Source organism: Protopterus annectens, chromosome 2.part1, assembly GCF_019279795.1.
Source record: "Protopterus annectens isolate FY-2018-M chromosome 2.part1, PAN1.0, whole genome shotgun sequence".
In the NCBI taxonomy this organism is placed as follows: domain Eukaryota; kingdom Metazoa; phylum Chordata; order Ceratodontiformes; family Protopteridae; genus Protopterus; species Protopterus annectens.
The window spans coordinates 1585492215-1585507422 of NC_056729.1; the positions used below are offsets into that span (position 1 = coordinate 1585492215).

General features: G+C 37.0%; 1 protein-coding gene across 3 annotated transcripts in view; it reads right to left on the reverse strand.

Moving 5' to 3' along the window:
* PLEKHG5 (pleckstrin homology and RhoGEF domain containing G5) overlaps positions 1 to 15208 on the reverse strand; it is a 1795538-nt gene that overhangs the window by 1148645 nt on the left and 631685 nt on the right. For all 3 annotated transcript variants that reach the window (XM_044063030.1, XM_044063029.1, XM_044063028.1), the window contains exon 2: positions 9806 to 9885. In XM_044063030.1, the coding sequence (XP_043918965.1) occupies positions 9806 to 9885 (80 nt within the window). The remainder of the gene's footprint in view (positions 1 to 9805; positions 9886 to 15208) is intronic.

Here is a 15208-nt window from a genome sequence, read left to right on the forward strand (position 1 = left end):
CGTAGCAAAAATAATTGGGAGCGGGCTCAAAAGACCCAAATTTTAAATAATTTTTTTATGCATGTTAACCAGGTAAACCATAGTCACACCACAGGCAAATGGAGGTGGGATGATTCAAAGCCTGTACTTTAGACTAAAGGAAGCAGTTCAATAACAGGCAACAGCTCAGAGCTTTAAGTGCCAGACAACTGTAATTCACCTAAAATGTTAACAGAACTAAAACAGCTATGCAAGGACATGTATTTTCCAACAGTGAGAACTATGAAACTACCAAAAACAAGTAGCTAAGGGACATCTGGCAACTGATGTGGAGGATTATGGCTCCAAACTCTAAATGAACTGACTTAAGGGTACATGGTTCAATTCTTTTTACCTCCAAATGTGTGACTCTGAGGAAGTCACTTAACTAGAAAAACACTAACAGGGAGGTTGCATTACGTACACACTTACTTGCTGCTAAAAGTAGTGAAAGACCTCTCCTCTGACTGCTACTTAAAATGGAATAAAACATCTCCTGACTGCTGCCTAAAATTATAGTAAAAAAAGAATCTCCAAATTCTTATGACTGCTTATAAAAATAGTGTGTTATGTTGTATGTTTTTCTCACAAGTGATGGTATTACAATTTAAACTGCTTGTGTACCAGTTAACACACTAAGCCTGCAAGACGTCTCCAGCTGTCACAGATGTGAATTTCTGCTTGGAAAGTGCATAGTGCAGGTCCTAAACTCCAGATCCTGCTACATTAACCAACAAGCTGTGGAGCGCCAATCACCTCATCACATTCGGTGAACCTTTTACCAATTTCTGAAAGACATAATACAGGATAACTTCAAAGTCTTACCCAACTACATACATCAAAGGACAATGATTTCACATGGGCGCACACACACACACACACACACACACACACACACACACACACACACACACACACACACACACACACGCCTGAATTTTAAGGATTTGCTTAACAGATGTGACTCGGTACAGTTGAGTCCCAAGTCATCACTATAATTCATTCTGAAGTCTTAACATTCTGTTAACCTGCTCTTCTCATTTTACATTCCCCCTCCTCCTGCCTTCAAAAAAATGCACTCTAAGCTTTGACTACATTTTCCGTGTCTCTTGGGGATCCCATGTTAAAAATGGCAAGCTTCCTCAACACAAACGCTAACAGATGGGTTTTAGTGTCAGACTTCGGTAGTGGTGGCCTAAGTACTCGAAATCCTGCAATGTACTCCTGCCATCCGTAGAAAGAACAGCCTGATCTGTAGAAACTAGGCTGCCCCAGTCTGCACTAATTTAATCCTTTAAAGTTTGCAATAACTCTAACTTCAGATTTTGTCTTGACACCTGAATGACCTCAAAATACCTAAAGCACTATTCTCATTCCCATGCCTGTGTTTCTAAAGTATAGCCAAACAATCCAGTTATGCTGTACTAACGAGATGATAAAGGCCAAAAAATGGATGTTTACAGCTAGTGGAGGTTGGCTTTTTTGGCCTGAATGTACCTATAAAGACTTTATAAAGTAAAAAAACAAAAACATCTCATGGGGCATTCAGAAGCCATGTAGCTGAAACACTGTCCTTAAGGGTTCATTTACATATATCCCATGGGCCTCTACTACAGGAGGTTTAAGGTATTAGACAGTGAAGACTCTAGCTTAACAGGGTCTTTCTTGCAATTACACAATAAATCATTTTTCTGCACTGTATATCATATAGTACAGCTCTCTGGAATATCCTTTAAAAAAATAAAATGGCTACCCTAAAATTTAAATACTCAAGAATACTGCACCCAATATTATTCCATACTTTTGCATCTGATTTCTCTGTACATCACACTGGCTATGCCACTTGCTCTAATCCTGACTAGCACCATCTCTGTGTCGGAAGAACTTTAACACAATTGTTTTATACATACCATGTCCTAATGTACAATTTCATAATTCTATCTTCTTATGTTTTGTCCTATACATGTAAAGTGCTCATTTCTGACTTAAAAAATAACAGTGTGTCTCATGCATTCTATAAACTGTCTGTTGTACTGTATATATCACATTACTGTGTGGAGCTTTTCTCCCCGGGCCTCCGCTGAAAATGGACAAGTATTCAGTCGGACTGTCCCGGTCAACAAATGTAAAATAAATAATAAATCATTTAGTAACATTATATCCACTAAATAAATTATGTTACAATGTTTCTTCCATCATTCCAAAACCATTAAATCTACATAATTCACTCTCAGGGCTCACGTTATCAGTTCATCATAGTTTACCCTTTTCCATATCACTTCCTAGTGAAGACATATTTTTCTTACCCTTTCATCTATAGCACCTTGAGCACTTCTATCATTCCCACCCCTGTTTTAATTTTCTTTATTACTTAATTGTTCGTACATATTATTCACATCAATCCCATAATCAAATGTCATCTTTATCCACATTATAATCTTCACTTTGCACATTTTGCTCATTATTTCACATACATTTTCATGTTGTTCATCAAGATTTTCCTTCTCGTTAGTTAAATCATTTTCACTTTCATTAAAAACATTATTGTGTACATCTGAGTCATGTAAAAGTTCAGAATGAACCAAAAGTGACTTTCTTGGTCACATTTCCTACAGAAAAATCTTATAATCCTTAACAGAACACCCAGCTTTCACCATACTGAGTACACTTTTAGGACAGCTGTGAATAAGATTACAGGGGGGAAGCATATTTTGGCTGTCCCTAGTATTTAATCATGCCCTTCTTATTAAGGATATCTACAATTTACATGCCCTTCAACCATATGCAACTTTACACAAATTTTCCATGAGCTATTCCTCAATTGCCTATTAAATATGTTTAATTTCAAAGACATTTTGACACTTTTTTGGAAAAAAAAAATGTCAATTCAATTTCTGTAATAAGAGATTCTAAACTGTACAGCAAGCTTCATTTTTAAAGATGCACTGAGCCTACAAACTGATAACCATTCCATAGGCTGAGGAATGACTTTCTACAAAAGACATCTGTACCAGTTTAAAAAATATCAAAAGTTAGTTCTCAAAATAATTGTCTTCCTAGTTCACAAAATGATTCTGTTCCTAAATATATGAACACCTAGATGTCATTTGCAGAGAAATCAAGTGGTAACACTAACAAATCCAGTATACCCATCTTCAGTCTGTTCATTTTTTTTTTATTCTAAACTACAGACAGCTTTTTATAAGGCGTCACCAGTCTGTGAGCACTGTCTCTACCTTGTTGCATTACAGTATTTGCATCGTGTCATGGTTTTATAGTGCTTGAAGTACTATCAGTTCCTTTTAAAGTTCACATACCTCTCATCCGATGCATCTTTTTAGCTCATATTCCACATTTGGTTCAATTCTTTGCTGTTAAAATGCTCAGTGTCACTCATTTTATTTAGCTATTCTGTTCTGACTTTTTTGATCACCTCAGTAGGAAATCACTGTTCAACTGCATCCAGAGTAAAGTGGAGGCATGCTTGCGTCCCACCTCCTCTCTCATTCCAGTCCACTTGCAAAAACACAAGCTTAAGCTGCAATTAATCTATTATCATATTTGTAATATCCCATTTTTTGGCATATCAGCCTCATCTATTTTTCAGAAGAAATGCTTTCCAGATTGCTTTGCTGCATAACACAGCCTCTTCTCCAGCAATAGCCCTATGGCCATTCCCTCCAGAAAAATGTAGACGATAAATTCCAAAATGCCTGTATGAATACCACAACGGATCTTCCTTGAAATGGGGCTGCTGGCTTAGTTGGACTGACACAGTCAAAGCATAAATAAAGATTTAATATTAAATATAAACCTTCAGTAACTTTGTGCTTTAGTGACAACACTGAGCCTTACCCGCATGATATAAGTTAGCACATCTTACAGCAAGTAAAATCTTTAAGAAAATTAACAAATTTGGCTTTTCTACAAGTGCTAACAAAATTATGCACAGAAGTTGCATCAGAATCCATACACGTGTTCGTGCTATTTTCTGCAGAAAAATTAATTCTGCTTTTACCTTTGCACTGAACAATGTCAGTTTCTGTACATAAACATCTACATCTTAGCTCGAATTTGCCAAGATATTTTACTAAAAGATCTGGGACTAGAATGACTTACAGCACGCTGCACATATGGAAAAGCTTAACTTGCTTTCCATCTGTTATTGGCTTTATATGGGAGAACTAATTTATATATTTAAACATTTTTTCATCAAAGCTATCTACGTTAACTATTTACTAAGGCTAAACATTCCTATTATACCAGGAGCCATGGCTGTTTTCTTACAAAGTTATGACAAAAATTCAAACTATCCTACATTTAAAGATTAAGTAAATACTCCAGATTAATTATGCTATTAACAGTTATGAGTTGCCAACTCTTTTCACAAGTCCAAAGATGACCTGAACCTTTTGGCAGGGGAAAAAGGTAAGTCTAACAGCAGACGCCTAAAACAATTGCTTAGCTCCTGTTAGACTAGTATTTTCTAAGAATTAGGAAATTAGGGTCAGGGACTTGAGTACGAGTGAAAGAAATTATGATCACTGGTAGGTGCATTTGCAGAAACGGGTAAAAATGTTTATCTTAAGATTTGTTATGCATGTCAGTATAAAGAGTTTGGGACTATTATGTTGTATGGTTTTATTTTATTTATTTATTAAAGGAATTGTACAACTATGTAAGTTTCAGAATTCTAAAACAAAACTCTGAAATGGAAGTTTTGACTTGTCTGGGTCAATAATTCTTAACCACGACATGTGGTGAATTAGAAAAAGGACTAAAAAATTAGGGAATGCAAGGCACAAGGCCCTTTCACCACTCATACAAAAGTTGTTTTTGGCACTGTTATTTTACTCTTAGCACTGTATGCTGCAGTTCTGCAAGTAAAAATATATCTTACCACCCCTGTGTAAGAATCAGTCATTCTGTAACTATCCACTTCAGATTCCCTGAGACCCAGAAATGGATGAGTCTATGACCGCACTCCTTGAGCTCAAGACAGAGAAACTAATCCCGTACGGTGTGCCAGCCCCTTGCAGGATGCATATGTACACACACTGACAATTTGGATGATCACCATATCACCTGAAATACACATTGAGAATATGACAGACAGCTAATGCAACTAGTAAAAACCTAGCCAGACAGAGTGAGTCAGTCCTGAGACCACAGAAGGCAGCCCCGGTTTTTTTTTTTTTTTTAATTAAGGTAATTGTTTATTTTATGCAGTTTGGTGCTCAGTATGTCATCTAGATTTTAATGTGTAGAGCATGTGTGGTACAGGTGTCTAGTAATGAACTTTTCTCATACAGATATTTTGGCATGAACGTTAGTACCACATGGAATTCAAACTAGTACTGCAAGCTACTCAATTTGTGGCACTGTAGTCAGCATTAGTGGTCTTCAAAAAAATGAACCTTTGTGGACAGGTGATCAAGCCAGTCAGACTGTTTTTAAAGTCCCTATCTGTAAACAGAGTTAGCAAGCACTAAAGTCAGTGTAGGTTACAGTAACAGGGGGTGGGGTGCAGGAGTTTTATGGAGCAGAAATTCTTAATAAAATTCAAAGACAACTACATGATATGCACCCCTAAAAGAGCAGCAGCAGTAATGACAAACTACAATGCCATCTGTAAGGGAACCTAATCAAAATAACAATGCAGTGTCGGTCATGTAGGATACTGCAATATGCATTATTTGGGAGGGGCTTTTATTCATACCTAAGAGAGAAATAAAGATCTAAAACAATTCATACCCCCTTGTCACAATATCTTCTGAAGGCTACATTTGGGAAAATATTAAATTAAGAACAATTAAGATTATTTTTTTTTCTGCAGTTTTAAAATAGAGAGCATGTCCAAAGCACATACCTCTCAACCATACAGATTTTCACAGAATGTCCAGATTTTTCCTTCATATTTTTGGTCCACTTTTCATAAAATTATGGTTTTCTGGCAAATTTGTGGAAAATCATTAAAGATTGAAGATGGAAAAAAATGAGAGACATGTCAGTTTCAGACATTATACCCCTTCAGAAAAATTCATGCCAATGCAAAGCCTGTTATTCTATCAACTTTCTAAGTTGGCAAGAGCAATATTTAAACATTGTCCCTATTTTTGGGCCTTTGTCCCACTTTTAATTATGGCTATGTCCAGATTTCTTGTTCTAAGAGGTTGAGAGGTATTGCACTGACTGACTGACTGGCTGCGTGGTTAGCTGGTGGATCGGTCAGTAATGAGCCATGAGGGTAGGAATAATTGTAGCTCATTTTTTTTCTCTCCCCCCAGTTTAGGTTACAGTCACACGCTACCAATTCAGACTTGTCCAGTAGGGTACTCGATCCAACAACCATTAACATACTCTATGGGGACAAATCAGGAAGACTGTCTAGATAGCAGCAGAACTGCACCTTTATCAAGTTATTTGAAAAGTACTCGAAACCTTCACTTACTTCAGTACTCTAAACCTTCACTTACTTTAGTACTCTAAACCTTCACTTACTTTAGTTTAGCTTAGCTGTAAAAAGACTGCAGCAAGGTCACTTCCAAGGTGTTTTTTCTTGGAATAATTTCTGGTATAAAACATGTTTCAAACATAGCTAGGCACATCACACAAGGGTGCAAATGAGTGAGAAAGGTTAGTCAAAAAGACATTACAGTTGGGGAACATAAGACATTCAGATGTGTGAAAATAAAAATACAGCTAAAGAAAGCAGGACATTCAGATACCTGAAAAATACACCTTAGAAAAAAAATACTTGTACTCAACATTCAAAAAAGTCACGTATTTAAAAAGAAAACGTATGCAGGCAAAGTAAGCTGCGAATCCAGGTAAACAGATTCTCACAGCAAGAAGTCATCTTAAGGTGCTATAATGAGTCAGCTGTCTTGGCTGTTTTCTGAAACTGTTTACAGTGATAACATACGGCTTGAATAAGGATTATGCAAATTACTTCATCAATCATTTAAAGCAATGACTCGTACAGCAGGACTGGCTTTGTTGTGTCTGTGCTGCACACAGTGGGAAGTTTCAATCTGCATTAATTCTTTCCGCATCTCAAATTTTAGCAGTTAAGCTGCACATTATAATGTCCCTAAACTTAAACTTACTGCAATAATAGAATTACAACACTGAATCTTCAGAAGTGCAGTACATGATTTTTTGAAGCAAAGATATGTTGCTGTTGGTGGAAATGAAATATTGAGTGAAAGCAGCCTCAGTGCATAGTGCATTTGCCACTTTCTGTATATATCACATACACCTTGGTGTCATGCATGGAGACTGCCCATCAGTTTACTGTGATTCAGCTGGTGACATTTTTTTTTTTATCATTTTATTAAGAATTTGCCAAACACAACAAAAATACCAAACCAGGTCAAATAAACAACATATAAAAGACAAATCTTTTAGGGCATAATAAACAAGAAGAGGTGGTTAAACATTGTTATTTTGTGTTCACTTTGAGGTGGAGAAGTGCAGGAATGCTCCCACATGGTGTCTTTTCTTGGGCAGTAGATAAGTAAGCTTTCAACTCATGGTTTTGACATTGGGCAGATAGGAAGGTGACTGGAGAAATCAATGGTTATGCATTTTCTCGGGGAGGAAAGGAGGGTGGAGTTCTGTTTTACCCAACGGAAGCCAGAAGGCTTGAGGCAGGCATTGTATCCGAGATGATGTTCACAGTTGGTACATAAGTTTCCCATATTTGCATTCTTGTACAATTGGGGTATAGGGAAACTGTGAGACATATCAAAAGGGCTTCAATACTACAGTATGATGACTTTGTATGTGTGTAACAATGTTTTCACCCCTAAAGTGAATAAACAGGCAATAGATGGACCTCCCAAAAGCCCTGATATCAGCTGTGATGGTAGAAAAAAAAGACAAAATTATCCATGTTGCACTTCATTAAAAATATATCTGCTTCCCCTGGTAGCCATTTTTTTTTTTTTTTTTTGCTTTGTTTTATGAGAATTGTGACAAACGTGCCACAAGGCCACCAGGATTCTATCATATAATTTTACTCTCAACCACCAAGACACTCAAAACCCAACAACAGCAAAGTGCATTTTGTGTTCGTCTGTGAGAGAGAATACACGCACACATATATTATCTACAAAATGCTGAGTGGGAAATGCTTGAGAAGTCATCTGCTGTTAGTACCGCATAACCTTTTCGATGTTTACTGCTGATCAAATGCAATATACCTCAAACTTTTTATCAGGTAACTATTTTGACCAATAACAGAAAGAAACCTACTCCATATTTAGTAATGTGGTTTCTTAAAGTTTAAAGTGAGGCATTTACCAAATTCAGCTGCTATGCACAGTGTAGACTTTGTCATAATGAGGCACATTGTACATCACCAAGAAATGAGCACCCTATCTCTCCTTCACTGCTTCAAACAATACTTCATGAAGTGGAAAATACCTTATTGAGACACCCGACAAACATTATACCATAATTATATACTGTAATCTGAGCAAACTAATCTATTTCCCAGTCCATGAGTTCTTTAAATGCATCAAGTTTGGCTACTATCAAAAAGCAAACAAGTCACACTAAATTACATATATCTAAGGATTCATACTTTAACGTTATACATGTAAAACCTTAGGATCAGAATCATTTAAATGTAGTAACATGGGTAAAATGTAGCTAATGCGTGATAATACAAGCCCTAAAAACTAGCATCATATCTTAATCAAAACTCATGCAATTCTAGGCCATCGCAAAGACAGAGCAGAACCAATTTCCAGGAAAATACGGTGAACATGTTTCAGTGAATGACACAGAGTTTGCCTTTAATATGTTTTCCAGTTTGTCTTCCACTGGGCTTCTCTGACCTTTTGCGACCTTTTGCACTCTAGACCCTTTCTCACAACAAATATGCTGTTATGTGTTACTGCTCACCAGTTGCAACACAGCATAACTAGTTGCAAGGGATTCATTTCTCCTATCCAGACCAATGAGACATGGATGGAGCTGGTGCAGTTGTAGGGGAATGAGTCAGGGCTTGGGGGGCACATGATGGTAGATAAAAGACATGATATGGGCTCCCTGTGATCTCAGGAGAGAAATAAAAGGGTAGAGAAGTCAAGGAAAGACAGGAAAAATGGATGCAATAGGAAAGGGTGATCCAATGAAATAACTTGAAGAAATACTGCCAAAGGCAGAGGTGGAGACTGTCAATGGAATTGTTTAATAGCACTTGGAAAAAAAGGATCATATCATAGGAAGGAGCTGTGGCAATGCTAACTGTATGAGTAAGATGGGCTATTAAGTCTATACTGCTTTATTAGCATGTGTGTATGTTGATAACAAACCATTACAAAGCCAGATTAGATACAAGTAAAAGTAAGAAAGTTCAGGGCATGCAAAACTAAGTATGGGGCATAGATCTGCTTCATGTACCATCTCAAACCCCAGCTGAATAAACTTTGCATTTACCATGGACAAGTGCAAGGAAAATGAACACTGACAACTACTGACTCGCACACACATACCATGTGTTTCTGCATAAAAATTGCCTAGCTCCCACATACATACATGCCTTCAGGTTTCCCAGATGAGAATAACAGGCTTCGACATATACAATTGCTCTCCTGTGGCTGCGACCTACATTTTAATTAAACTACTGTTACCAGATTTCAGCATCCCTACCAACAGCTTTTCATATCATATTAAAATGTGTGTGTGCTTTGGCTGCCACTTTTGGTAATGGTATGGCCCTGTGGCTCTCAAACACAGGCTCATGTTACCAGAGTGAAATAAAAGTTGCTCCTACCTTAACAGCCCTCCTCCGGTCACCAGGGCAGTCAGGGTTTTGACATAGTAGCACCTTTTCTTCAGTCAGGCTTCGCTCATCTGAAGGGGAAACACAAATAGAAGGAACAGTGTGAGTTTTGGATGAGATATAGGTGATCAGAGTGCAATGCACTTCAACTGTGAAAATACAAAATATGTGAAAATACAAAATATGCCAAGCCTCTGTGTGCGTCTAGGAGGGGGGGGGTGGTAGAGCTATACTTACATATTTATGTACACATTTGTACTACACTGACTTACTATAGCACATTACAGAGTAGCCATTTTAAGAAGCATTAAACAGTGTAGGGAGTCTCCAAAACATTACAATAAATTTATTAATGTGTAAAAACTTGGGTAACATCACAGGAAAGCATGTAAATCCAGACAGTGGCATATAATGACATCAAACTTCATGAGCAGACAAACTATCTGCCTGAAAGCACACAGACAAACATCTGCCTCACATCAAAAGCACACAAGCAAACATCTGCCTCATATCATCATAGTTTTGTATCAAATAAATGTCTACACAAAACCTATTAGATGCAAATTTTGAACTCACTGGAGAATTAAAATAAAGCATTTACAGAAATTCAGACAAAGATAATGAAATGAGTGATATTCCATTTACTAATAAGACTTCATACCTAAATATCAATGCATACAATAGAAAGCCACAAAAGAAAAGAGAACAAACGCTTTTACTGAAAAACTGCTTTGTGACATACAGTCATTAACCCAAAGTGTAAACTGCACTTCACTCAGAATGCATTGCAAAAACAAGAAATTATTAGCAATACATACAAAAAAAATACAAAAGGATAAATGGAATAACGTGATAATCCTAGGAGAGACAAATCTCAGTGTTGAAATTGTGCAGGGATGGCTGAAGGACATCTACTTTATCTGTGTCACTTGGATATGAAAACTCATTCTACTTCGGACCACCATCGCATCTACAGTAGAATTGTCTGTTGCACGGATTATTTCATCATTACCCTGGCATGACTTAGCTGTCAGTTTTTCTCACTTAAACTGAGCTCAGTGTGGCAGAGAAATAACAGATTATAGATCAAAACCTGGGGCAGTGACAGCGGGAAATAGGCAATTCCTCAGCTGCCAGTTGTACAAAGCAGCAGTTTTGTCCATTTTATTGAAAATTTCAATTCCTCTGTCTAGAACACAGACAGAGATTTCTCCTTATTTGCCGTGATGGTAACTTAAGCATGCAACAATGAATTCAGGAAACACCCTTAAGATAAAAATCAGTGTGAGTTTGAAAGAGTTTGAATCAAACCCATACTATAAAAGTGGATGTATTTAACTTTATCTCAACTTTTAACTTTTTGTTATTTGGACTTAATTTTCTCACTCAGCTCACAATGTCAACAAGGCACTTTGCCAGTGGTGACCCACATGCACTGTCTGGTGAAGTAGTACTTGTGCGCATTGGTGTAAGCTATTAAACAATCAAAATACAACAGGAGCATAATATATTGCTATAAGATCACTAAAAATTATATTAATTAGGCACAGAAGCTAGTTCTGTGGATCATGTTTTCCTGTGAACTCTGCCCTCATGTCCCCTCCACTCCTGCCCCACCTAGCAGTTACAGAACTCTTACTATGCAGGGAACAAACCATGATGCTGTCTGCCTCTCTCATGAGCTACGACCCCCCCCCCCCACAGTGCCCAAGGTACTACTATACATTATTACACCTAGCACTACCCTATGTGCCCTGTTGGTCACAGCCAGGCAACAGCTCTGTTTTCTGAAATCAGCAATCAGTGCCTCATAAAAATGATTTTCATTTAAGACTATTCATACATGGGGTGTTCAAAGCCAATTCACACTTCACTTAAATAGACAGAGAGAGAGGAGGTAATAGGACCAACGTACAAGATTCTAGATATGGGGTCATTGGATAGAGCAGACTTTGCTACTACAGATGATCTCGCAGGCTGAGACACTAAGCGAGTTTCTAGATTGGGAGGAATTCACACTCCTGTCTCTGCATGCAAGGATGAGGCCCTGGGAGAGGGTGAAGCTGGTGTCAGAGGCCGAGTACCAACAGAACACCATAAGGGAGAAAAAGGAGTGGTGCAACATGCCATGGGAAACATTGACCCTGTTAAAAGTGACACAGGAGAAACAAGTGCCTGATTTGACTTTAAAGTTTGTAAATGTTGGGGATTAATTCAGGAAACAAGGGCAATAATCAATAGGCCACACTCAAACAGTGCTTAGTACACTGCAGTCCACAGCAGATTTCACATTATAACATAATGTGCATGTGCAGATCCAAGACTTATTAACTCTCAACAACTGTGAAATAACAAGACAAAAGAAAAACAAAAAAAAAAAAAGAGCACAGTCCCATGTCAAGAAACTAAGAAGCTTAAAAATGTAAAAGTTTATTCAGTATCAGCAGAACTGATGACATGACAGATCCAAGTGATATCACACTACTAATTAACATGCTAAATTTCAAAGGGCACAAGTTCACATTTTTTTCTTTAGAATTTATCATAAAGGTAGTTACATATCTATCAGGCATGAGAAAGTGTAAGGTCAACGTTATAAGGGAGATAATGTTATATAAATGTTCTCTTAAAAAAAAAATCACAATAGTTCATTGATGCAGAGATCAAGTTTATGGTTAATGAGGAAAGGAGACCCCTCCACGAAAAAAGAGCGGTGTAAACTGTGGGTATGAGCACTGCAGCAGAGAAGGGACATCTGATCCCAGATCACAAGCAGTTTACTTGAATATGCCTCCCTAATACCCAAAGACACTGGAGCACAGATATGATGTAATATCTTTAATTAAATCAGCATAGGTTTTGTAATTACTTGACCATTCAGGGAACGCAGGAGTCCATCATCCACAGTTATACTACTGCTGTTCCCACTAGCCCAAAAGCTTGAGTAATTGCAATCATCACATCTGTGTCCCAGTGTCTGTGTTTTCCATTAATGGATAAACATATTATTCCTTAGGTTTTTTTTTTCCTACCACCTCAAAACCAACATTTTAAGTGTTTATGAAAGGAGTAACGTGGTCAGAGTGGTTTGTGTATACACAGAACCTTCTTAAGGGAAAAGTCAAGTATCATGGTGAGGTATTTTTTAAGGAACTAAATGTAATGCAGAAAGCTTGGGTGTTGTCAGTTTATTACAGGAGTGATCAGAACAGAGTTGAGTCAGTAAAAGGGTAAGAACTGCGACACTGGAGGTACTGTTCTGGATCAGCAACCCACTCTAGCAGGTTGCAGACGTATGGTAAAGTCATTAATGAGCGTTGAAAAACTACACCTGGTAAGAGTTAGAATAAGGGCAGGAGCCATTTACTGTTTCACTACACTCAGAATAAACAGGTTTACTGTTTCACTACACTCAGAATAAACAGGTTTACTGTTTCACTACACTCAGAATAAACAGGTTTACTGTTTCACTACACTCAGAATAAACAGGTTTACTGTTTCACTGCACTCAGAATAAACAGGTTTACTGTTTCACTGCACTCAGAATAAACAGGTTTACTGTTTCACTGCACTCAGAATAAACAGGTTCACTGTTTCACTACACTCAGAATAAACAGGTTCACTGTTTCACTACACTCAGAATAAACAGGTTCACTGTTTCACTACACTCAGAATAAACAGGTTTACTGTTTCACTGCACTCAGAATAAACAGGTTTACTGTTTCACTGCACTCAGAATAAACAGGTTTACTGTTTCACTACACTCAGAATAAACAGGTACTGCATCTATAGTTTCATGCTTTGCAAAACTACATTAGGAGCTCTCCATCAGTACATAAAATCAGGAACAAAATAAATAGTTCTTAGTTTATATTAGCCAGGAAAAAACATAAAGGGCTATTGCCCATCTATGAATTTAAATCAATTTTAAAAGGTGGCTAACAAATCACTTTTATGTACAAAAGGTACCTATTCCATATACAAATCACAGTGATAATGAAATGTAGATATTGACGTAGTTCTGCATGTGTTGATTGTGAATGCATATCCCTACCCCATAGATGATAAAGTAGATTGCAAGACATCTACATTCATCAGTACTCGAAATTTTTCACCCTGTAATGCCTTGAAAGCAAGCCATAGTTTTCCTCATAAGTGTCTATAGCAAATTCTGCATAAACCACCATAACTGCTAACAAGCCTAAAAGAAAGAGCAAACAATTCTCTATAAACACAACTTTCCACTTCTTGCCAATGTAAAACCCATCACTAACTTCAATACTATAATAATCTATTTGTAAACAATGTCGGCAGTATGCATTTTAATTTAATTTTTATTCTTCTTCCAACATCTCTATATACAAATCTAAATACCATATTGTGTATCCTAATATTTGTTGCAGTTTAGATTTAGGATACATTTGTGTACTGTACAAACGTGTTACAATATAGCATTTTTGTACTGTCCCTTTTCAAATTTAACTTTTGTTTCTAATTTCTGAGCTGTGGCCAGAATGGTTCCATTTCCATCACTCTGGCTAACAAGTCTAATAAAATCTATTCAGGTACATCAAGCACTTATGGAGTACTGTAAGGTAACTGTATATAGAGAAATGTAGTAATGTATCACTTTACATTTAACTGTAGTCATTTTGAGCCAGTATCAGAAGACAAGAATTTGGCTACAAGAGAACATCTGTAATGCTTGACCATGAACAGTAGCATTGCCGTGTATAGACTAACCCCTATTTTTGAAAGCATGGAATTTTTTAATGATGGGGGATATGATATTCTGTGATCTCCAGCTATAGAGACAGTGATGTTTTCCAAACCTATTAAACAACAAGCAAAATGATTAAGGAACTCTGAAAATCAGCTTCATCACCAAATGTGACCTGGGATTTGTACTAAAGACATTCATTCAGAGTGATGGACTTCAAAAGAGCCTAAAAGAGGATCACTTTCTTGCTTAGACAGTAGTATCTCAGAGACCAAAGACTTCATCACAAGAACATTTCTGTACAGACAGAGCTTAATCATTAAATCTACATTTTCAAATATATGTAAATGTATTGATAGCATTAAAAATAAATTGAACGAGCTTAAACTTTAGGACAAAAATCATAGTGCTATGCATTCATAAATCATAATAGTAGAGAGGTATTGTTTAAACTGGGTATCATATGATTTACTATGAATAATAGCATCTCACTAACTTGAGCCATGAAGCACCTATCACAACTAAAAAATCTAAATCAAAACCTCATTTCCAAGTAAATTACATTACCAAATGTATATATTTTTGTTTTCAGGAGAGCAATCCCTTCTGCACCCCTCATGGGGGCAATATCCCCAGTTCCTCCAATCCCTGTATATTCTAATTCTGTGATCATA